Source organism: Triturus cristatus, chromosome 3_1 (genome assembly GCF_964204655.1).
Source record: "Triturus cristatus chromosome 3_1, aTriCri1.1, whole genome shotgun sequence".
Lineage (NCBI taxonomy): Eukaryota > Metazoa > Chordata > Amphibia > Caudata > Salamandridae > Triturus > Triturus cristatus.
This window is the reverse complement of record NC_140583.1, coordinates 367,498,987-367,523,921: the sequence shown is the minus strand read 5'-3', so window position 1 is coordinate 367,523,921 and position 24,935 is coordinate 367,498,987. Positions and strand designations below refer to the sequence as shown.

The 24,935-nt window shown below is 45.7% G+C and overlaps 1 protein-coding gene across 1 annotated transcript in view; it reads left to right on the top strand.

Moving 5' to 3' along the window:
* Positions 1-24,713, top strand: part of PIERCE2 (piercer of microtubule wall 2) — a 108,823-nt gene extending 84,110 nt beyond the window's left edge. Inside the window, exon 2 of the mRNA XM_085644139.1 lies at positions 24,144-24,713. Within this exon, the coding sequence (XP_085500265.1) occupies positions 24,196-24,546 (351 nt within the window). The 5' untranslated portion in view covers positions 24,144-24,195 and the 3' untranslated portion in view covers positions 24,547-24,713. The remainder of the gene's footprint in view (positions 1-24,143) is intronic.
* The last annotated feature ends 222 nt before the right edge of the window (positions 24,714-24,935 follow it).

The window sequence follows — 24,935 nt, the reverse complement described above, 5'->3', positions numbered from 1 at the left end:
TTTCTAAACAACCCAGCTCGGCTGCAAGTTATTAATGGAGACCAGATACAACTTTTTACCTCCGAAATTAAGGCAAAGGACTATTTGGATAGCCTTTAGTGATACATTTCTTTTTGCCTTTATATAATGACAAAACCAGGGAATATGTGAAGTCTCCAAAAAAAAAAAAAAATTGTTTTTAGTTTTTTCTCTTCTGTGTTATTAAGGCTTATCTTTTCTTGGGTGTGGCATTTAAAAAAAAGGGGGTTAAAAAGGAAAAGTAAAAGAAAAAGTCATAAAATATGGACAAAATACAGGGATAAGAAGAGGTTCCTCGTACACATTACATGGCGTATTTTGGGAGCACTCGACTGGCACTGCACGTTCATCATTATAGACTCTTATGGAGTCTATTTGCCTCAATTGTGGGAGGGTGGGGGGGAGGGTTGGGGCGGTTGAGGGCAGAGGGGGCAAGGGGAAGGGGGGAGAAAGTACATAAAAATGGCAACTATAATTGTAGAAATAGATATAAAAATGGAAATCATAAGATTAATGTTAAGTTGGGTCACACGGTAGAATCTGATTGGAAAACAAATATAACACAATATGGCTAGGTTAAAACTGTGTTCCTGGAATGTAGCGGGGCTCAATGATAGGGGGAAAAGGGATCAAATGTGTGGGATAATTACCCAAAATACATTCAACATAATATGTCTTCAAGAGACCCACATCCCATGGGCAGAAAGAGATGTATTGAGGGTCCCGGGGTTTAATTTAATGGTATGTACAAGCCATACTACCAAAACAAGAGGCGTTGCTATTTTAACAAAATCCTTTTTGGGGGAGGCCATACGCTAGGCAGCTGATCCTATGGGTAGGTGGGTGATTGTGGAGCTTAAAATTGGAATTACAATATGCTCTATCTATGCTCCCAATCAGGATGATCCCTCTATTTTTACTGATCTTGAAATGGAGCTTGCATCCTGGCCTCAGGCACTGATATTCTGTGGGGACTTCAACATCTCTGTGACCCAAAACAGGTTAGTATACAATCAAGGTCAATATAAATATGGTGGTCGTAAACTGAAGGTATACAGAGCTATCTCACAACTCAAGGAAAGCCTAGGCCTGGTTGATATATGGGATTTGAAGCAGCATCAGGATCCAGGGTATACGCATTTCTCACACCTGCATAATAAATATGTTCGTATTGACTATATTTGGATGGCAAACAATTGTGCTAATAGGACACAAATTAGTAAACTGCCGAAGATTATCACGGATCACAATCCATTAGTACTCACATTTAGTATTAACAATATGTCTAGACCTTGCTCAAGCTGGTCCTTTGATAGGAAATTGCTTGTTAATAAAGAATACATAGAGTATATTAAGGTATGGGCCCAAGGATTTATCGACTGTAATCGGTACAGCGCTTCGAGAGATATGGTCTGGGATTGCTTTAAGGCGTCAATCTGTGGGGAGACAATAAGTTACGTGGCCAGACAAAGGAAGGAACTTGCTAGGATAAATGAATTACAGCTTCAAGAACTAGCTAGAATAGAGGAGAAGCATACTACTCTAATAATGCAGGGCGGGGATGGGGGGCCGACTTTTAGAGAGATGACAATTCTCAAAACTGAGATAAATAGTAGGTTTTCTCAGAGGGCGGCTGAGATATATCAATCTCATCGTAATAAGATCTACGAAGCGAGGGAGAAGTGTGGTAAGCAGTTGGCTTTCCGCACTCGCCAAAAACAATCTCTCAACCTTATCACCAGCATTGAGTTAGACGGCCAAGAATATACAACACCTGAGACTATCATAGAAGTTTTTAAAAAGTATTATCAGAAGTTGTATCAACACGAAGATACGTTAGATCCTGTAGCAATTAAAGAAGCACTTGCTAGATGGGCAATCGAGTTGGAAGATAGTCTAGGAATAGATATGGCTACTAGGCAAGATTTAGAAAGGGACATAACTCAGATGGAGGTGCAAATGGCCCTCGCAGAGCTAGCCTCGGGTAAAGCCGTAGGTCCTGACAAAATACCACTGAAGCTTTATAGAATTTTGGGCAATGTTATAACACCTCTACTTCTTGATTTTATTATAGGGATTCAAGTGAGTGGCACCCCTCCTAGGTCATGGATGGAAACTAATATAGTGATTTTCCCAAAAAAAGATAAACCCCCTAACCTACCCTCATCTTACCGCCCAATTTCTCTCATAAACTCTGATTCGAAGTTATACTCTAAGATCTTAGCTAACCGGCTCAGGGGGGTCATCGAGCATCTGGTCTCCCCGTGGCAACATGGCTTCATTCCGGGCAAGAGCACTACGGACCATACCCGTCGGGCTATAGCATTGTTTGATGCCGTGAGTGTCGCGGGGGGCCGGATGTCGATGGTCCTCTTGGACGCCGAGAAGGCTTTTGACAGGGTTTCGTGGGAATTCTTGTGGGCGGTTTTAGATAAAAATAAAATGGATTCCCGTTTTGTGAAGTCCATTAAGGCTATGTATTACACACCTAAGGCTAGGGTACTGGTAATGTGTCAGGAGTCTAAGCTTTTTGATATATTTCGTGGGACTAGGCAGGGGTGCCCATGTTCCCCGATTCTCTTTGCCCTATATATAAATCCCCTCATTTTAAAACTGTTAGGCGCAGAGGTAATCAAACCAATTAAAGTAGGCCCCTTCGACACTAAAATATTAGCATATGCTGATGACGTCGTGGTAGTAACATCTCATCCCACGGAGGCAATAATGGAAATCGAACAATTTACCCAAGTTTTTGGACAGTTTTCGGGGTATTCCCTAAATAGGGATAAAACAATGGTTATATGTACTCAGAACACTCAATTTGAAGACCCAAGAAAAGTGGAAAGTGCTGGATACCTAGGAGTTCATATATCTCCCAAGATGGATGAAATCATTAAAATAAATTATGATCCTCTCCTACAAAAGGTTAAGAATGATTTAAAAAGGATAGATGGCCTGCATCTCTCAATTATTGGAAGAGGTAATTTTCTTAAAATGAATATCTTACCCAGGGTCCTATATTTGTTCCGCGCGATCCCGCTATTGGTGGATGGTAAAACTATTAAGGCCCTGGAATTCCAGATGAGTAAATCTGTATGGGGGTATGGGAAGATAAGGAGATCCATCCGGTACCAGTTATAAAAGGGGGTTTGGCAATCCCCAATTTAGGATTTTATCTGTGGGCTACCTTGCTCCAGCAGATGACGTCATTACTTTTTATCAAAACACCTGAAATAGTGATAGGGGATAATTATATACCCTCAGTATATGAATTGGTCATTGGAGATGAAGCTAATGGCCTCCTTGTAAGGCAACTAGAACCCTCATACTTTAAGAAAGTTAAGTTTAAGATTATATCGAGTGCCTTGGGGAATTTGGAAGAAAACTGTCAGGCATCTTAATATTCCTAAATATAATAAGTATATTTCGCTATGGCATTCTACACTGCTACCAGCACAACTATATGATGATATTTCTAGAAGATGGGAATATTTAGGAGTGTTAACGGTAGGAGATTTCTTATTGCCTGGCTACGGTAATAGATTCCAACAACTGTAAAATACATTTTCTATTCTTAATACTAGTGTATTTAAATTTATTCAGATAATATGGGCAGCCAGCACGCACTAAAAGTGAAAGGGACAGTGCAAAAGCAGCACACTGGGGGTGGGTGCGTGAGTGAAGCACCGCGGCATATGGAGTGGTAGCCATGAATGTAAACAAATAGGCTAAACACAGCAGACGGAGTGAAGCGTTCCTTGAAGAGTTAACAACAGATGCTTCGGACGTTTAACAAGAGATGCAGCGTTGAAGCTGCATACTTAAAAACAAAACGCGGCATGCTACGCTGCAATAACTACAAATAAAGAATACGCGTGGCATGCTGCACTGCAACAATTATAACAAGACTACACACAACGTAACCCTTTGTACACAATACCATCACGCATGTTGAAAAAAAAGTTCGCCAAACCAGCTCAAAAGCAATTAAAGCGTAAGGAAACTGTATTTAGTCGGTGCTTCTGAATGAAAAAATGGACATGACCTATCGGATGCAGAACCAATTAGGAAGCAGCAAAGAAGACCAACACTGGACTCGCCTATTGTAAACAGTAGGCGGGTTTACGCTCATAGTCAAAACAACACATCTTGCAGACAGCACAATGGCTCTGTCAGTCTCAACCTAACAACAAGCAGCATTGTGAGGGTGCAGTACCGTAGGCTGTCCATAGGTGTCCCTTGAGACCTCTTTTGGCAACATATGGTACTGCACCCTGCAACATGGCTATGACTCAACAGTAAGAGCTGCCAACTCGGAAGCTGGGGATCTGTGTTCAAGTCTGGTGTCACCTGAACCCTGAGGGCATGGATAGGTGCGCTATATAAACAAAAGCGATTAATTTAAAATACCATAAGAATTCAAAGCAAGCTATATAGATAAAAGTGACTAATTTAAAATAACATAAGAATTCAAAGCACGCTATATAAATAAAAGCAACTAATTCAAAATAACATAAGAATTCAAAGCAGCGATCTCGGGTGCTGGCAAGCAGTGTTGTGCAAGGGAGTGAGGGTAGACTGCGTAAATTAACCAAATGAGCAAAACAGCAGTGGCCTCAGATGGGTGATGGGGGCCTGTAGGCAGTGTTGTGGGGGAAGTAAGAGACCTAAGTAGTGTTGTAGGAGGGGTGAGAGGGAGGCACAAGGCAATGACAGAAGTTTCATTGCACAAGTAAACAGATTAGCCAAAGAGCAGAGAGGGCAGACAACTAAAAAAGAGTTCTCTTTAAATATAAATAACTTGAACAGAAAGACCACATGTGAGAGGGCCAGTCCTCATGGGAGGATACAAAATTCCAAAAGGAGGGTGTTACACACTTACCTCATACACCCTTGCAGCAACGGGAGGCGGGCGCCGCAGGGAATCGGCGAGAGGACCGCCGCGTACCGAATATTGCGGGCATGGTGGATCGGAGGGCACTGGGGTGGAAACTCCAATCCCCGGAATCCTGTGCAGCATGTTGCGTGCGCACACAGGAAATGACGTCACGTCACAACGCTGAGGCTATGAATGCCGGGCGTCAGATAAGATCGGCGCAGATTATTCCTGAAGATGCTGCCGACTCGTGGCCGGTATCCTGAAAACGCCAAGGATTCGTGTGGGTTACTGTGGTCCTCGCTTGGTGTGGTAAGGGTGTCCATGACACCACCTCCCCGGTTCGTTACCATTTTGAGTGATCGAAGGGGCAAGCCGCATATGCACTGTAATCAACAAACCTAGCCTTGGTAAATCTGAAGTGCTCCTTTTCTGAGGTGCTTGAAATATCGCTACTACGAAGGGGCCTCAAAGGTCTTGTTTCAACCCTGTTAAGACTCCAAACCTTGATTCTGAAACATTTGAATATACCCGGTGGTATATTGATTACTTGTTCTTCAATACCTTATACCATAAATTTGACAGCAAGGTATTCAGGTGGATAAGTGGCATTGCATTATGAATCTAATAATATTCAACAGACAATCCTTCAACTGAACCTCATGGAATCTGTTTTATGGTGCATGTTGTGTGTTTTTGTTCGTCCTTCGTAGCAAGGGGACAGTGAGAGGATGAACATAGAATCCATCCTGCCTCCCTTGTAACGTGGAACCTTGCAACTACAGTGGTGGGTAGTCAGTGAAAGATAAAGAGTCACATGAGGTTGCTAGTTGTTCCTTTTTTGTTCTCGGCCTAATCATCTGGTTTATGTTCACAGTACTGCCTGATGTAAAGGCTTAGCAGCTAGGAGGAGCATTGATCCTTCTACATGAAGTCAATACCAGAAGTGTGTTTATTTTCTTTACAGGTAAATAGGAGTAGCGTTTGCTAAATAGTGAGAACTGTATTGCTATAGGTATTATGTACAGTATTGTAATAGGGTGTTCTTCTTTCCTCAGGTCTCCCTCCCCGCTGTTCCCTTCCTTCCCTTTTCCCGATTGACCACCTTAATCTTCCGTGCTATAAAAGCATCTCGGAATTAAGGGTGTCGATAGGTGGACCCATTTGAGCAACGAACCGATCCTGAGAGGCCTCCGAGGCACCAATGACAGAGGGACTACTAAGTTTATTCACCAATGAAAAGCCAGCATTTCTAAAGGACAGCAAGAGGAACCAATGAACCAGTTGGGCGTTTTTTCAAGCCCATATCCTAGATACAGCATGTCTCGAAGAGACAACGCATGCACTACCTAGGCGATACCTAATGAAGTATCACTCCTTCTTTTCTTAGACCTCTGACTCAAATCTATTATGGAAATCTTCAGTGCTATCAATACCCTCCTCCCTGTGAGATTGGTCAGTGCTTCAGTAAAATGTGGCCATAATTGCTATATGCAAAGATGCCTCAACATCATATCAGAAAGTCTCTAGTAGATGGAAACACCATGGCATATCCTATATCTGTATTCATTTTAAGCAGAAGAGACCACAATATTTAAATTGTACAATTTACAACCTTTCACTTCAGCACATCATTTTGACTTGTAAAAAAAACATAGGCAATTCTGTATCTGTCTCATTTCACTCTTGCCTTGAATGGCAGGGCTGTGAAGGTGCTATTGCTAAACGTCCAGGACTTATTGTTTGGGGTCAGGACAACAAGTTTTCATATTTATTGTGTCTACTGGATAAACAGGCCCAAACCACGACAGCACAAAATATGTGGCTGCTAATTTACAGTTCAGTTCCACCAAATGTCTGTTTGAATGAGGATTATCAGCCACTGAAGGGAAGTTGGCTAGTACTTGCATCCTGTCCAAGTAGGGACCTTTATTCTAGTCAGGGTAAGGGAGCTACATAGCTAAGACAAACCCTGCTCACCGCCTTGGTAACTTGGTATGAGCAGTCAGGCTTATCTCAGTGGCAATCTATAAAGCATTTGTAGATACACACACAGTAACACAGTGAAAACACTACAAAAGGACACCATGCCAGTTTAGAAAAATAACCAATATTTCTCTGAATAAAATAAGAGCAGAACGACAAAAATCCAACATACTCAGGTAAAGATATCACTTTTAAAATGTTCAAATAGTTCAGTACATAGGAAACTATGGATGTGTCACTTTTGTGTACCTGGGATTTATCAAAATCGAAGACGAAAACAGTTGCAGGGGAGGTGAGGTGCCAGAAAAGCAAAGCGATGCGTTAGTTCCTTACTCCCTGGGGAGGTGATGCGTCGGTTCCTTACTGCCAGGGGAGGTGATGTGTCAGTTACTTACTGCAGCGTAGGGGAGTTGATGCCTTGGTTCCTTATTGTGAGGGGAGGTGATGCATCTGTTCCTTACTGTGATGGGAGGTAATGCGACGATTTCCGGACACGCGGCCTCAGTTGCTTACCGCTGGGCACCCCTGATGAAGAACTTGGCGCACAGGGACAATGCATTGAAAATGCGAACGCGCTAGGTCGATGCGGCGGAACATGTGCCTCATCGATTTCCAAACTGCGAAGCAGGTGATGCGTTGATTTCTTCAGCCGCACAGCAGGGCCTGCATCAAAGCGGGTGCCACAGACGTTGGTGACACTGTGCTCAGGACACGGGTTGCGGTGATCTTCCAGCGGCACGGCAGGTGCTGCGTTGATTCTTTGGCTGCATTACAGCAATGAATTGGTTTTTCAATGGCACGACGGTGCTGCATCAGGAAAAATAGGCGCTGGAGGTCCATCCAGGGATTTTCTCGGTTCTTTGCAGCAAAAGCCACCTCCAAGGGCCCAGAACTAGAATTGGTACCACTTGGTGGATCAGAACTCCCAGCAGAGGAGTTCAGGGGCTGCAGACTAAGTCTTTGGTGGCCCTGAAATGTCTTAACAGGAGGCAAGCACACACAAGCCCTGAACCTTGGCAAGCAGGATATAGCAAGCAACGTCCAGCCGTTTCACTGCCCAAGACAGAAGCCGCAAGCAACAGGCCAAAAGTGGTAGTCCCTCCTGACAGCTTCCTCAGCTCTTCTTCTTGATACTGTCCTCTTGGTCCAGACTTGTTCTGAAGTTATGGTATCACAGCTACAGCTCTTATACCAGTTTCTGCCTTTAAAGTAGGCAAACTTCAAAGCAAAGTCTTTGTAGTGTACAAGACCCTGCCTTTCCATGACCTGGCTACAGACACAATTCAGGGTGGGTGGAGAAAGCTTTGTGGGAGGACAGGCACAGCCGTATTCAGGTGTCAGTGACAATTCCACCCACCACTCTAGCTCAGGAAGACCCATCAGCCTGGTGATGGGCCTTCAGGATATGCAGGGCACACCTCAGCTCCCTTTGTGTGACTGTCTAGAGTGAATGCACAAACAGCCCAACAGTCACCATCCCATCCCTCAGTTGTGGATTCCACAGGCAGGCAGAGGCACAGAATGGTAAAGCAAGAAAATGCCCACTTTCTTATACTTATACTTTAGGGACATTTTACCGAATAAACATGGCCTCTAATTCCTTTTATACACAGTGGCCATTAGGGGCGCTGGGGCGTTGCCCCACAAGCTGCCCGCACCCACAGCTTCCTCGGCGTCTCTGACTTAAGTAAACTCTCAGTTTACTTAAGTTCAGAGACGCCGAGGGAGAACTGACGATGCCTGTGAGTCAGCATGACATCGGACCGCCCAACCCCTTCAGAGTCTGAAGGGGGTGGGCGGTCCGGCGTCATGTTGACTGACAGACATTGTCAGACCAGGGGCAGGCAGCAGCACAAGTGCGCATGACTTGTGAAGGTCGGGGAATGTTTCCGCCGTGCCAAGTCATGCGCACTAGTGTCTGATCTGTCTTGCGCATGCCCATTAGGATAGCAAGGGTTGAGCAAAGGCTCAAACCTCAGTCTCCTAATGAGCAGGCGGGTGACGAGTAACCCTGCTCTATGTCAATCCTGGTGCTGCTGGAGCAGCGCCAGGATTGGCTGAGAGGGGTTGCCACTTTCCAGCAGTAATGCGGCTGTTCCTGAGTGTAAGTGCCAACGAACGGACCCGAGGCGGCGTGGACCTGGTCAGGTAGGATTTAAATTTTTTTAAACTCCCACCGCCCTTCCCCTCTTTCCCCCCCTCTCCCCACAAAATCCCCGCTCCCCCCGTGAGCCGCGACTGTTGGTAGTCTCAGGAGGGAAGAGCGCCTTCACAAGAGTATATTCAGACGGCAATAGGTTTGGGGGGCCGGGCAGGCACATTAAGAACTTTGTCATCTCTCTGCCCTGCGTGATCCAAGGCTTTGACCTTTTTTGAAAAACGATTAATTTCGGGAGTATAAGAGGTGATGGGGTGTGAGAAACGGCTTAAAATTGAGGTATATGCTACAAAAGCCAGCATGGGCATCGTTCCTCCAAAATGATAATTGTAGACGGTTCTCATAGGTGACAGTGGTCGTGAGGAATTTGTTTACGATTTGGTCGAGCAGGTGGTCCTAAAAATGATGGTAGTACATTAGTAAAAGTAATACTAGTGTAGTGTGGGCTCTTTGAATGAGAAACAGGGGCTCCTAAAGGTGATACTGGGCGAGGAGGGAGGATGGTGCTGAAAGGGGATCACAGCTGTGGTAGTTAGAGGACAGTTAATACAGGCGCTAACTGTTTGGACAGCCTCCTAAATGGAATGTTGCAAGTGGGGCTGGGGGTGGATGCCTCAGGGCGACTTGAAGGGTTACCTTCTGGCAGTAACTAGGGCATGCTGTCCTCCATGCACCTGCTGCTGACGGCCTAGGCGTTACATCTGCTCCCCAACGGAAGACGTTTTACGTTACATTCTGACATTTTGTCAGACCTCTGACTGGCACTGTAATCTCATGACCTTGATGAAATTCTAATGGGGCCTGGCTCATGGGCCACAGGAGTACAACACCCCGTTCCCTTTGTCCCGTGGCACACTCCGACAGCCCCCATGAGAGGTGTAGGTTGTGTGTGGTGTATAATACCCCTTTCAGTGGCACACTATTGTCCTCGCGTACATACTGTCCTTCGCCAGCTATACGCTGTCCTGGTGTGCACAAGCTTCCCTTGCCATGGTTTGTTCTGTGCTCGGAGTCTAAGGACACACATTGCCTTTTTGTATTGTTATCCCCACTTCTCTCTTTGTCCCGCCCTCACCTTTGCGCAATCCTCTGGTTTTACTTTCATGTTTAGAACAAAGAGCGACAAGGGGAGCTTTGGCGGGGGGGGGGTTGGCAGCCGACCGCAGGGAGGTCCCCCCCACCCCCCGGGCGGTTTGGGAGGGGTTTGTGGGGGGGGGGGGGACTGGCCTCGCGCCGGCCATTTTGCATTTGGGCTATTTTATTTATAGCCCAAAAGTAGCTCAACTATAAAGCTTTTGGGCACCTGCTCCCAGCCACTATTTTAGGTTTGGTGACCTGGTGGCTGGGAGCTTAGCTGTTAGTGTTTTTTGTGAAGGGTTATATATTCCTTTGTAAATTATCATGGCGCAAGATTACTGTGTCCTAGAGGCCCTCCGGCTTCTGAGTGGAGCGGGCCGATGGGCCAGGTAATTGGGGAAGTTGCTGGGCCGTCGCGACCTATGCGGCAAGCCTCGGCAGGCGTGGCGGCGGCGGTGGCCACCTGCACTTCACCCAAACATCAACGGACTGTGCCGGTAAGTGAGCGGGGCCGCCCGCGTTTTAAAAAGGCAGCCCCCGCTCGGTTTTCGCAGCTTTCGATGGGAGCGTCTGGGGAGGCGGGCGGTGCGGGCGGGGAGGGCCGGGAGGTGTGGTGCGCCGGGTGTCCCGGTGTTTGCGGAGCGTTCTTCTTCCTCCCCCGCTGCGAGAGGCAAGAGCGGGGGAGGGCGGGGCATCAAGAGGCGCTCGGCATCGCTGCCTGTGACGCCACCGAGGGAGTCTGTTGAATCGGAGAGCGTTGGAGGCGGGTTTTTCGGAGCGGCGGTTGCAGGGGGCAATTTGCGCGAGGGCTGTAATGATTTTTACCGCTCACAGTTCGCGCGCGAGGCTGGGGAGTGCGGAAGCAGCGCAGGGAGCCTGAAGGGCTCTAGAGCATTAGCGAGTAGTGCAAAGGGGGAGTTTTCCTCTGGTGTGGTGGGCACAAGACAGGCATGTGGGGCTGAGTTAGGGACAGATATGGCAGGAGGTCCTGGAGATTGTGGGCTAGATAGCCCGTTACTGGTTTCTTCACCCTTGTCATTGAGGGGCGAGACAGGGTCCGTTGTGGGGAGTTCTTTTGAGGAGGGCGAGTGGGCTCAGGTGGGTGGTGGCATTCTCAGCAAGATTTGGCTTCATACAGAGATTATGGGAGTGTGGGGGCATCTGTTTCTTCGCTGGGGGTGGGTTTTGCTTTCCTCGGTCAAATGTAGGGAAGGTCAGATGTTGGCAGGGGCGGGGGGGGTTGGTTCGAGAGAAGAAGGTTTAGCTTTTGGGGATTTGGAGCCGGCTGGGGGGCCCGGATTGGGAGGGATTGGATATTTTCCCTTCATGGGCGGAAGGGGCTCAGGGCCTCGGTGAAGGGGACTCATTGGGGGTGTCTCAGGTCAAGGGGCGCGAAGGGGGTGTGGGTCAAAGGTCGGGTGCGGGGGTTGGAACTAGAGGAACATAGTGGGCAGGGTCAGGAGGTTCGCTGGATCGCGGGGGAGGTCAGGGAGCGGGTTCTGCGTCTGTGGTGGTTCAGGCGATGTTGGAATGGAGTGGGGATAAGGAAGGGGTGGTGTCGCCTTCTCCTGTCAGTATGGGTCATTCCGGTTTTGCTAGAGGTAGGTGGCCTAGGGAGACTTTTTGGAGTGGTCAAGGGGCAGGTGTAGCAGATAGTTTCCAGGGACCCAGCACACCAGTCCAACATTTTTCTTTACAGGTTAGGAAGTGTAGCAGCGCAGCGGACTCGGTAGGGCAAGGTGCGGCCCAGTTACGCCGAGGAGAAGGGAGGGTGAGGCCTTGCACTGCACATTCCGTACCAGCGGGGCATCCTGTCGCGGCCAGCACACGAAGGTCCGGCGCGACTTCGTTGGCCCCAACGTCCGGCAGGTCACGGTGGTCGGCATTTACAAATGAAATGGATTGTCAGGCCAGTCAACGGTTGGGGGAGAACCGGCGTGTACACTCGGCTCCCCCGCAAAGTGGACATTCAGGGGCCGCTGGGGCCAGTTTGGGTCATGCAGGATCCGGTAAGGCCCGTGTGGTTGAATTTGCTAAAGAGGTGTTGCAGGCGGAGGAGCCAATTTTGCTGGACTATGAGGAGGATAGTCCTGAAGAAGGGGAATTGCGGGATTATGAGGAGGGGGGGCCTTCTCATGTGTCTCGTAGTTTTTTGCAGATTTCGGGAGCGGTACCCCACAAGCAGCCAGTGGTGGTAAGAGCCAAAGGAGAGCGCGGCCCATCGGTGAGGGTTTCTCATGAGAGGTCGGCGCGGCGATCGGAGTCCGTCCAAGCATCCTCTTTAGAGCCAGGTGAGATCGCTACAACACAGGCCAAACCTAAAATGGTGTCTGTGGGGACGGGGGGGGGAGGGGGGTGGCCGGGTGACCGAGGGGAGATTGTACAAAGGAAAGTATGTCAAAGACACAGGGGTAGGCACAGGGGATGGTGGAGTAGTGCTGGATACTAAAGTTGAGAGTGGGACTAACACAGACGCAGTGGGTGGTAAAGAGCCCTTGGTAAGTAAGGAATTGAAAATTAAGAAGCTCCCTTACATGGGGGTGACAAAGCCTTTGGGTGCACATTTGATGCTGGCAACTAAGGAGCGCATATGGAAAGGGGAATAAGTGGAGATTTTGAAACTCCTTCATAGGGAGGTGAGGGCTAAAGAAGGCTCTAAAGAGGAGGAGTATGAATTAGCCAAGCGCCCAAAAGTACCGTTGACAATTGAAAATTGGACAGCGGCATTTTTGATTTACGCCAGCGTTTACTGCGAGAAGTTTCCTGAGCGCTGCATGGCTATCTTTAAGTATATGGATGTCATACGGAAGGGCCAAATTACGGGTAGTGGTTTTGCATGGGCACAGTATGACGAAGAGTTCCGGGCGCGGATGGCATGGGACTCTGAAGCAAAATGGGGAGAGTTGGATAATGATTTGTGGCAGCACACAATGGGGTGGCTCCTGGGGGTAAGACCATTTTCACAGCTAGTGGGTTGTCTTTAGTTTACCGGCCCTTTCAGGGGAAGCCCACCCGAGGCGGGGTAGGAGGCGCAGCCGCGACACAAACTGGAATTGGAGCATGCTGGGATTTCAACAAGGATTTATGCACACAGGAATTTTGCAAGTACCGCCATGAGTGCTCTAAGTGTGGGAAAAGACACCCCCTTGTTAATTGTTGGGGTGTCAGACCACCAGGCGGACAGCAAGGGCAGCAGTCGGGCGCAGGATTGTCGGGCCCCGTGCAGCAATCCCAGGGTGGAAGGGGGGGAAGGGGAGCAAAGGGTTCTGTTCCAAAGGGCTCCTACGCCAATTAGATTGGCGCAGCTTGAGGAGGTATTACGGGGGTATGAGAATTTGGGGGCAAAACAGACACTTTTGGAAGGTTTTCAGTGGGGTTTCCATTTGGGTTACCAGGGGCCACGGCTCAGAAGGTGGGCGGATAATTTGAAATCCGCGTCAGAGCATAGCACGGTTGTGTGGGAGAAACTGATCAAGGAAGTGCGTGAGGGGAGGATGGCAGGCCCTTTTGATGATTGGCCGGTTCAGAATTTAATCATTTGCCCTATTGGGGTGGTGCCTAAAAAAGAGGAAGGGCATTTCCGACTGATTCACCATTTGTCATGGCCAGAGGGGTCGTCGGTAAATGATTTTATTGACGAAGAAGCGGCATCAGTGTCATACTCCTCAGTTGACGTGGCTATGTCCCTAGTGGTGACCGCGGGCGCAACTGCAGACATGGCAAAGTGTGATATCAAGTCAGCATTTAGGTTGCTTCCAGTTCACCCGGATGACTGGCCTCTGTTGGGGATACATTTTGAGGGCAAATGGTATGCAGACAAGGCATTACCGATAGGTTGCTCTGTGTCATGTGCTCTATTTGAACTCTTCAGCACCTTCCTCCAGTGGTATTTCACGCAATGCACAAATCACAAGTTAGTCACACATTATTTGGATGATTTCTTTTTTGTCGGTTCCCCGGGCTCCGCAGAGTGCCAGAGTGCTCTGGACACTTTCCACGAGCTCATGGAGGAGCTGGGGGTGCCATTGGCACCGGAAAAGACAATGGGGCCTGCTACAGCTTTATCCTTTTTGGGTATTGAGATTGATTCTGTGGCAATGCAGGCTCGTCTGCCTGATGACAAAAAATTCAAAATGCTGGCTTTGCTAGACAGAATGTTGTCGAAACGGAAGGTGACGGTGAAGGACATTCAAGTGTTACTGGGTCATCTTAATTTTGCATGCAGAGTTGTCAGGGCGGGTAGGACTTTTTGCAGGCGCTTGGGCCGTGCATTGGCAGGACAGCATTTACCTCACCATCATGTGCGCTTGTCAGCAGGGGTGAAGGAGGACTTGCGTATGTGGTCAGTTTTCTTGCACTCTTTTAATGGAGTGCCACTGGCTAGAGAGGAGGATTTACAGTGGGATGTCCAAATGTTTTCGGATGCGGCAGGCAGTGATGGTTTTGGCATTTACTGGCAGGGATGGTGATGCGCAGAGAAGTGGCCGCAGGATTGGAAGAATGGGAGGAGGAGCATTACTTTTTTGGAGCTCTTCCCGCTCCTGGTGGCTTTGACCATTTGGGGCAAGGAGCTGGAACATAAGAAGGTGCTGTTCCGGATGGATAACATGGCAGTGGTTGAAATCGTCAACAGGCAGTCAGCAAGAGATGAGCAGATTTTGAAGTTGTTGAGAGTGTTGTTCTGGGCTGTCTGCGATATGACATTTCATTCAGGGCTTTGCACGTTCCGGGTGTGGACAATGACATAGCGGATGCTTTGTCTCGTTCGCAGTGGGGGAGATTCCGTGGGCTGGCCAAGGAAGCGGACAGGACACCGACCCCGATGCCGGAGCACCTCTGGTATGTGGGTAACGTAGGGTATTTCAACTGGTGGTAGGTTCCCTGTCCGCGTCCACGCGCACAGCATATGCACTGACGTGGAGGGAATTTTTGGCATCTGGAGTTTGCAGGAGGGAGGAGTCCTGGCGCCGTTCTGAGGATGTTGTGCAGTTAATCTTAGACATCATTGAGAAAGGCTTGTCTAGGGTCACTATTGCCGGGAAATTGGCAGGTATTTCTTTCATGGGTAAGCTCCTTTGGGGCTATTCCCCCTCTGCTGGGAAAGTGGGGAGGAGGATGCTTGAGGGCTGGGCTAGGGAGCGGGGAGGTGTTCCTCTGTCTCGCTCACTGCTTTCTTGGCAGACTTTAGCACGTTTGTTGGAGGTTTTACCTGCGGTTTGCAGGGACGATTTTGAGTCTTCTTTGTTTGCCAACCTTATGGCGTTCATGTTTTTTGGGGCTTTTCGGGTTTCTGAGCTCCTGGGGACCAAATCAAAGTGGGGCATTTGCTGGCAAGAGGTATTTTTCTCGGACAAAGGTTTGAACATTTGGCTGTCCAGTTCAAAAACTGATCAGAGGGGCATGGGTATGGGTGTGTGGTTGGAAGCAGGAGCTCCCAGTTCTACTTGTCCTCTGCGTTTGGCAATGCAATGAAAAAGTTTGTCGGGGGGGAAGGGAGTGATTTGTTTTTTAAACATATTGATGGCTCTCGGGTAACAGATTCTCAGCTGCGTATGGTTTTGCGCAAGGGGTTGCAGAGGATTGGGTTGGACGGGGCGCAGTTTGGGACTCATTCTTTTAGGATAGGGGCAGCGACTGAAGCTCACAATAAGGGTTGGTCTCAGGGTGGCATTATGCGGCTAGGGCGCTGGTTGTCAGACTGTTTTCATAAATATGTGAGAGTTAACGCAGGGGAGGCGCATGCGTCTACCCCCCTTTTGTGAGTCTCATTCTGTTTTTCTCTTTTCAGGTTCTGTGGCTGGGCCCCATTCGAAGGAATTGACGGTTTGGATTGTAGGGCATTCGTTCATCAAATGGGCACATGTTCAAGCGTGCAAAAGTTATTTCGGGGGAATGTTGGGGTTCAATGAGCAGCTTTGCAGCTTTTTCGAATCATTTGGAAGGGAAAAGGGGGAATGCTATGGAGGGACCTTATTCCGTGTTTGAATAATGCAATGGTGAGGGGCCAGTGCCCGGATATTTTGTTGATACATTTGGGCGAGAATGATCTCTGTGGTGTGAAAGGTGTGGTATTACTTCGAGAAATGAAAAGGGATTTGGCACTGCTGAAGGAGCGCTGGTCGGGATGCCATGTTTTGTGGACGGAATTGGTCCCGCGGAGGGTTTGGAGAGGGGCTTTGAACCCCAGAGCTATTGATAGGGCACGGAGGAAGGTAAATGCTGAGATTTCTAGATATTGCCGCTGTTTGGGTTTTGGGAGAGTGACTCACAAGGAAATCCGTTTTGAGACGGTGGAGTTTTTTCAGGATGATGGAGTGCATTTATCCAGGATTGGCATGGATCTATATTTGCTTGAAATTAGGGAGGTTTTATCAAGATGCGTGAACGTCCAAGGTCATGGTCAGGGAGTTTAAAAGTTTTTCTCTGTTGGGGGGCAGAAAGAGGGGTGGGCATTTTTCCCCCCACCCCTTCTTTCTGGGTGGCGGGGGTTATTTGAATTTTGACAGTTTTGCCAGAGATTGGTTGATTAATTTGTTGAGTTGGATTATCGACAGGGAAAGGATAGGTTGGTTATTTTTAGTTCGGTTACACTGGTTGGGTGATTAATAGCTGTAAAGGGGCGGGCAGGGGAGTTTGTTTAACGGAAGGGTTGTATTTAGAGGTTTATATGGGGTTATACAGGAATGTAATGTTTGATATTGTTGTAATGTTGTAATGTACGGGCGGGTTCGAAGAAATTTAGGGGAGGGGGCGGGGTGTGGGGTTAGGTATAGGGTTTATTTAGTGAGGTTTAGTTTTGGAAGGCTTTGGCCAAGGTTTTAAATTGTTATGTGCACCTGTTCCAATAAAAGCGGCCTTTTTCACACAAATTCCTGGTCCGTGGTCGGCTTCCCCCCCACCCCTCCCTCCCAAGAGGGGTTTGGGGGGGTAGCCGACCGCAGGGAGGTGCCCCCCCGGGCGGTTTGGGAGGGGTTTGTGGGGGGGGGCTGGCCTCGCGCCGGCCATTTTGCATTTGGGCTATTTTATTTATAGCCCAAAAGTAGCCCAACTATAACGTTTTTGGGCTCCTGCTCCCAGCCACCATTTTGGGTTTGGTGACCTGGTAGTTGGGAGCTTAGCTGTTAATGGTTTTTGCCCCTCCTTTCCCCCCCACAAAAAACAAATCCCCCCCATCTTTTTTACCCCTTTTTTCCTTTTCTATGCTGTTTCCTTCATTTCGCGGTTTTTATGCGGTGGTTTTTTCTGGGACAGGTGTGCAGGTTTTTTTTGCTATGTATTTGTCGCTTGGAGCAGGTGCAGTGCGGGGGTTATTTGAATTTTGACAGTTTTGCCAGAGGTTGGTTGATTAATTTGTTGAGTTGGGTTATCGACAGGGAAAGGATAGGTTGGTTATTTTTAGTTCGGTTACACAGGTTGGGTGATTGATAGCTGTAAAGGGGCAAGCAGGGGAGTTTGTTTAACGGAAGGGTTGTATTTAGAGGTTTATATGGGGTTTTATAGGAATGTAATGTTTGATATTGTTGTAATGTACGGGCGGGTGCGGGTTCGAAGAAATTTAGGGGAGGGGGCGGGGTGTGGGGTTAGGTATACGGTTTTTTTAGTGAGGTTTAGATTTGGAAGGCTTTGGCCAAGGTTTTAAATTGTTATGTGCACCTGTTCCAATAAGAGCGGCCTTTTTCACACAAATTCCTGGTCCGTGGTCTGCTTCCCCCCCACCCCTCCCTCCCAAAGAAGAAAGCGGCGGGATCTCTGAGTCCTGGCGTGAACCTCCTCGTGTAATAACACCGATTAATGGGCAGCTCCAGGGACGGCGAGCCCATGGGTGGCGCCCCCTAAGGAATGGCGCATTACCTCGGGGTGGATGGTGGGGCCGCCCCTCGCATGAAGTCAGTAGGCTGGGAGATTCTGGTTGACGCTGGCACCCCACAGTCGAAGGCTGGCCTATGGGGTTTCTTTCTACTGCAGGCTGGTGCGGTCGGTGCAAGTCAGTCGAGTGTCAGTAACACAAGTCTGATTACCGTGCCAACCAGCTTTGTTTGCATTCTCCCAACTTTTAGTATATTAGTTCAAGTTTCATTTGGCATACTTCGGCCCATTGGGACTCTGGTGCGTAAGACCTCTTTAAGAAAGTAGCATTTGCATAGATAATGAGGACATAACATAATTAGGGCTCCCAGTTTTATGGTATTTCTTCGTTTGACATTTCCGTCTGTATTTATCCATATTTATTTTTTGCAAACTTTATCTGTATTTATCCATATTTATTTTGGGTTTTGTGGAAAAATGAAATTAAAATTAGTATATTTCTACTTTTATTTAACCGATACATATGCACTCATGCTTGAATGCATGCCAGAATTCAGTGATATGAACACGTGCAGAAGATAAATCAATGCACTTATATGAAAATATGCTCATTTCAGTATCAACCTTGTGCATTTCTACTGTCTCTATACTTAAATTCCTTTCTTTTTTAACCCCCCTCACCTATCAATTCACACAGCTATTGGCCTGGCAGACAGTATTTAGATTTACTCAAAAAGCAGCTCAATTTCCGTTTTTATCCACATTTAAAAATAAATACAGAGAAGAAAATAAATGTTTTCTGTCTGTATTTATCTGTAAAAATCAGTAAAAACGGAAAACAGGCAGCCTTAAACATAATGTATATGTAAAAGAGCGCATAATAGAGACCATTCAAAGAAAGAAAACAAAGCAACTTCTTTTTCTAGTGAGCGAATAGACAGAAGAGAGGCTACAAGGGAAAGGAAACTGAATGGGATTGGAAGAGGGCGATCCGAAGGTATGCTTAGGACCCTGCATAGGTTCGACAGGTCCAAACCAAAGGGATGTCGAGTTCCAGAAAGATGGAAGTATCTAGCTCATTGACCTGCTACCCAACAGTCCTCGCTCCAGAGGCAGATTTGAACATGGGTCTTGTGGGATGCTCTTGGGTGCACAGTCATTTGTGACGGATTTGACAGCTGGTCAAAGGACAGTTTTGAATTAATTAATCATGGTGCAGTTAATTAAAACCCTACCCAACAGAAAAAGTATACATAAAAACAGAAATAAAAAAGGGGTTCAAAACAATAAGTAATAGGCCAGTAACAAGTCAAGGTGAGCTTTTAAGACCTGTTCAGTTAAGTCTCTTCAAAAATGTTCATGATGTCCTAAACTACCGAAGAGGCTATTGTGCCAGCTGATTATGCGTTCCAGTAAGTACCGATTTCCATTGTGCGATTGCGGTGAAAGTCCTGTAATAGCGCAATGCCAGGCAATCAAAGATCAATTCTTAAGGAGTGCAGCGAGGCTTGCGCCAAGTACCCAATGGGGCCTATAGTTCAAGTCTGAGGTGCACTCAAATGAAATCAGGGTGCGTGGTAACTGCTCTCAGGGCGGATTGAACATCAGAAATGTGGATGCCGCACCATTAAACATTAGCCGCAGCGGAGCATTGACGGATGATACCAGCCTGTTAAAGTGCCAAGTGCTTGAAAGGTGCAGCACGACAGGCTGTGGATCTTATTTCGATCATAAATGCACTCAGGTGTAAACTTTATCGTTCTTGTAAATGCCATTGGAATCCTCTCTCAGCGGGTACCGGTTCCGTAAGCCGCTCCTTTGAATGTGTCAGAGGGGGTGGTCACTGAAATCACTGAGGTCTTGTCTGTGTCGATTAACTGTGATGTGGGGGTTTAATGCTGAATAAAAGACCATGCACACTGTAACCTTGCACCACAGTATGTCTCCACAGCGGCTGCATTGTTGATTGTCCAACTCTGCACAGCGAGCGGGCATTTGATACGTTGCCGCAATTTTTATAGCACACTTCTGCCATTTGTTTGACCTTGCAGCGCTTTCCCATTCTGGCTTCCTTCTATTAGATTTAGGAGTTTTTTATTGACTGCAGTCATAATGGTCCACGGTGATTGCATGTGGTTTCTGAAGATTGAGCTGTTCGACTATAATTTAATGTTTGTGCACACATTGGTTCCGTAAGAGGTGTTAAATATCTACAAACCTCTAAGGGGTTTGCCCTGTTGTTCAGCGCTACGCATGTGGATGCTGCTTGTCTCAGAACACTAAGTTGATTATTATTTGTTCCTAGAAGTTGAATGATTTTCCATTACCCAGCTTGAAGTATTGTGCTGTTTGAGAATCAGTGCTTTGCAGAGGCGGTTTCTCAAGTGTGTGTATGTTTCCCTTGTACAAGGACAGAATGTTATCACTCACAGTGAAGTTAGCCAATGGCTGAGGTAGGCTGACCTATTGCTGTATGCTGTAGTGAATGGAAGGAAAATGGGAATGACACAATAACAAGTCAATGGATGAAGATGGCTAGCTGAAAGCCCCCACATACAAGTATACTTTACAGATAATTGTGGCAAAATCCAAAGGTTAAGAACTAACTCCAAATCAAACAAGCAAGCATTTGCAAAAACAATCATGGGTAAAACATGGCTTGTTGAACATAGATGAGATGTACTTGCAAATTGTTGGATTGCGTATTGCATTTCAGGTTTTCAATTTGACCAATCTTTTGACTTCTTACCAACGAAATATGAGTGTCTTCCTGGTCGAGGACCACACTGCTTTTTCTCTTATCTGTCTTGTATCAAGACCCTGCTGGACTATGGGGTGAAAGAAAGCTTGAATAAGCAGCTACCTATGTTATATGACATCTCTTTATTAATGTAATAACTGCACTTTCACAATTGCTTTATTAACCTTCCTGCTTTCTCAAATTTGCTTGAAAATGCACTTTGTCCACTCTTTTTTCACATTTTCTTCAGGGGAGAGCCCCGCCGACCCCCCCTTAGGTTGTTCGGGCTCGCTCGCTCGCTACGGTGCAGTATGACAATCATTTTACGCCTCACCACTTTCAAATGTCACCAGCCACCACTGTTTATACATTTGATTTGGACACAGTTCAAACTTCTGTATCATTACAAGAAAGAAAGAGAATACCAGCAATCAAATCTCAGATGTGCAATTTTGTCTAAATGCATTTTGCTCAATGTGAAGAAAAGGAACGTATATTTAAACAAACATGCAGGAAATAATGCAAAAAAAAACACATAGATATTCAAGGTTCACCAGTCCTACAATTGAAAAAACCAGAACGATGAGTTCACAGCTGACGCTCTTAGTGTAGAGTGATGTGGTCCAGGCTGATCTAATACGGGCTATAGAAAAATTGTTTTTTTACTAAAACTTAATTTTAGTCCTCCATATTGATGTTCGTTGTGCTAAGACCGCCCGTGGGTAATGGTCTACACGTTTCAAACCCCAAATTCCTTTACGGGTTCTCCTGAAAGGTGAAAGGGTAGGATTATAATTTCAAATTTATAAAAGGGGATGAGCAGTACTCTCCATTATAATTAAGGGTCCCAGTTTTCCATTTAAACAGATTTTTACATATAAATACAGACCGAAATCTTTTTTTTCTTTGTCTGTATTTATATATGAAAACTGAAAAATACTGACAAACCGAATGCTCTCGCTAACTCTGTGATCCTCTGTTAAATACGCATCTAAGGAGCACAGGGGCTGTGGAAAGAAATATGAGACTGCTATCGTCAATCTGCCACGCTGAAGAGGAGTGAACAAGTGCACCCAGGAACGCCGTGTCTGCAGAACGAGAGTTTCAATAGTCAGTGCTTCATTTTTTGTGCAAACCAAAATAACTATGGAAAACATTTAGGAAACACAAATGGCCCTTCAAAAATATAATCAGCATTTATGCACAAAATATCTGCTCTCTGCCATTAAGTGATTGTACAGACCATTACAATCATAGAAACCCTGTTGAAAAGTGCTAGTTCTGCCTCATTAAAAGGCCCGTAACTCTTGCCCACTATGGATAGCTGCAGTCCTGTGACTTTTGGATATCGGTATCTCTTGCTGCGCCAGTGTTCACATCCACTTCCCTGCGTATCTTTAAGGTAACCCATATTAATCAGGTGAAAAGGCCTCTCATTGCAGTGCTCACGCAAATACTCGTCTACAGACAGCAGCAGCTCTTTCACAAAGACAAGCGTCAAAACAAACAGGTACTTGCCAAAAGGTTTGTTGATGTTTGGGTCGTCAAGAAGTAGTCTGTGTTCTAATGGATGGAGAGAGGGCCTACCAAAGTCTAGGCCCTGGAACTTCAAGGCTCTCTGAATGTTTATGTCTTCAAGCAGACAATCTGTGATGGCTGATAAAATTGCGAGCAAAGGAGGGAGTAATTATTTGGCTTTATGCCAGACAGCTGCACAAACGATACCTAATCAATAACACTAATTCATGCATCTTTTCTTAGAGGACAGGCAAGACATTTGTTCCCAATATGTAAAGCGCACTTAGCATGGGCTCCAATTTGAAAAACAGTTACAAAGACCTATAACAACCAAGTGCAAGTGTGCATATCTATTTGAATAAATGTGGAAAAATACTAGCTGCAGCGTCTTCTTTTGCGTGCGACAAACATTGATGTGGATAAATTGATAAAATTACCCCAAAATAAATATGATAAATACAGATGGAAATGTAAAAAAAAAAAAATACCATAAAACCGGGAACCCTAATTATAATTGGCTTTCAAAGATGCATCAATTAGACTGTTACCTTGGAGCACGAATTAGAAATATCAATTTCTTGAAACTTAATACGGCTTGTCAGTGTTGTTCGAAGAAAAGATTTCAAAATCTTTTTGCATCACAGTGGACACCAGGTGACGTTGGAACTGTTAAGGGACACGTTTAATGCCTCATGAGTTTAGAGTTCATTTGTTTCTATTGTCAGCATAAAGTCAAGGCTGGTTGAAGATTGATACCTCAGTTCATTTAGAGGTTTTGTCTCTGGCTGCAGGTACGGGGCAGAGCGATCGTCTTGAATGACTATGTAGTATCTGGAATGGAGGGAGGAGCAGGCCTCATTAATAAAGATATCTTCTTTGCTCGAGCACCGTTGTGACGGAGTAACCCATCTGCCAAGATCTAAATCAGGACCATAGTGCCCAGCCTAACTCCCCCACTACATGTACAGCACTCTGATGCTCCCTAGCTAGGTTCGCACATTAGGAATCACAATGTATCATACAAGGTGTTGAATCAGTGTTTAGGAGGAGTGTTCTGTAAGAATTTAGAGGATTTTTGGACTGAATTTGAAATAAATATCACAGATCAAGAATGGAAGATAAACTTAATTATCCATTAGGTATGCATTGGTTTGACTGGTGGACTGTTTCAACAAACAGAAAATGTCTTCATCTTCTTTGGGCCCGTAATAATTTTGAAAAATAAACTAATGATTCGGATGTATGTTGGAAATTTGAAAACACAGGGGTAAACTATATGCAAGTGATGATGTACCAAAAGACTGCCAAATCTTTGGAAGTCTTTGAAAGGATCCACCTGGTAACTGGAAGAGAAAGAGGGTTATGTTGTCCTAAAATGATCATAATTGATAACATAACTAATCAGGGCTCTATGCAATACTTCAAAGGATTGTGGATATAAAAAATAAACTATTGCTGTAACAATATCAGTTACTTTTAAAAAATGGAAATGCTGTAGCGTTCTCAAAATAGAGGACCAGGAAACGATCAAAAGTGACAAAAATTGAGAGAAATACTTTTGATACTAGAGACTAAGAGCTCTACATTACGTCGTGGAAATAAAAACTATTCATTGCATTGTGTCTTTTTCACATGATAATGTTTTAAAATTATAGAATAATAGCTAGTATTGATAATTGCTGGTACTAATAAGTGCTGTTTTGAACATTTACATTTGTGCTATGTTAAATAGTATTGCTACATGTATGGGTTTTATAATTGCCTTGAACGGACAGTCAAAACAATATATATATTGCCTTGTTTATTCTCACTCTACTTTACTGTAGCCTTCCGAATGTTCCTTACTTCACTGTTTAGTTTCCTACTAAAATAATTTGATATTGCATTATTGAAAATATATTGCTTTATAAGCTAGTACTAATTGCTGATACACACACCTATCACCCATTTTATTGTAACCCTAGGTTTTGGTTGGAATCGTCTGTCTTCCTGTACCTCATTTATTTCATCCCGATCATGGCTTCTTGCAAGAGACCATCAACTACTTTGAGCTCAAAGAAAAAAGAAACAGAGGAGGTGTTTCTCGGTGTGAATCCCGGCAATCCAATATTTTCCTGCATGATGCCGCCAAGCGACAGTAGCAATAGTTCGGGGACAAAACCTCAAAGCATCTTATTCAAAACAACATCTGGTCAATATGGAGCTCTGACCCCTACATATGAAATGGCACCTTGCGTCTACTATCCAATGACTCAATACTTTTCAGATGAATTAGGAAAGTGTGGGATGTATCGAAACCATTCTCTGAATACAGAACTTGACAAAAGCAAGGTGTATGACCATCCCAATTTCCAGAATACTCTATAGGAAAATACTTTCCTAAAATAAAGCTTTAGTGACCATTTTGTCTCCATACATTGATGTTTTGGATTTCTATTTAAAACTGTAATTCTAGCTAAATACATTAAACAAGCAGTTTGAATTTTATTTTAATATTTTTTTTTTTTTGGTGAAAATAAATAATTAGGATAGTTGACAGGACAATGCTCATTACTTTTGTACAACATCACTGATTACATCTTACTGTTCCATTCTTTTACAGAATAACATAAAGACATTGCTTTGTTGGTTCAGTATAATGCACTATATACATATCATTGGACCCACTTGTACAGTGCTCTCTTCTTAGTACAGTACACCGAGCTTAGTCCCACCTCCTCACCTACATGGCAAGGGCCGTAACCGCTGCATCTGCC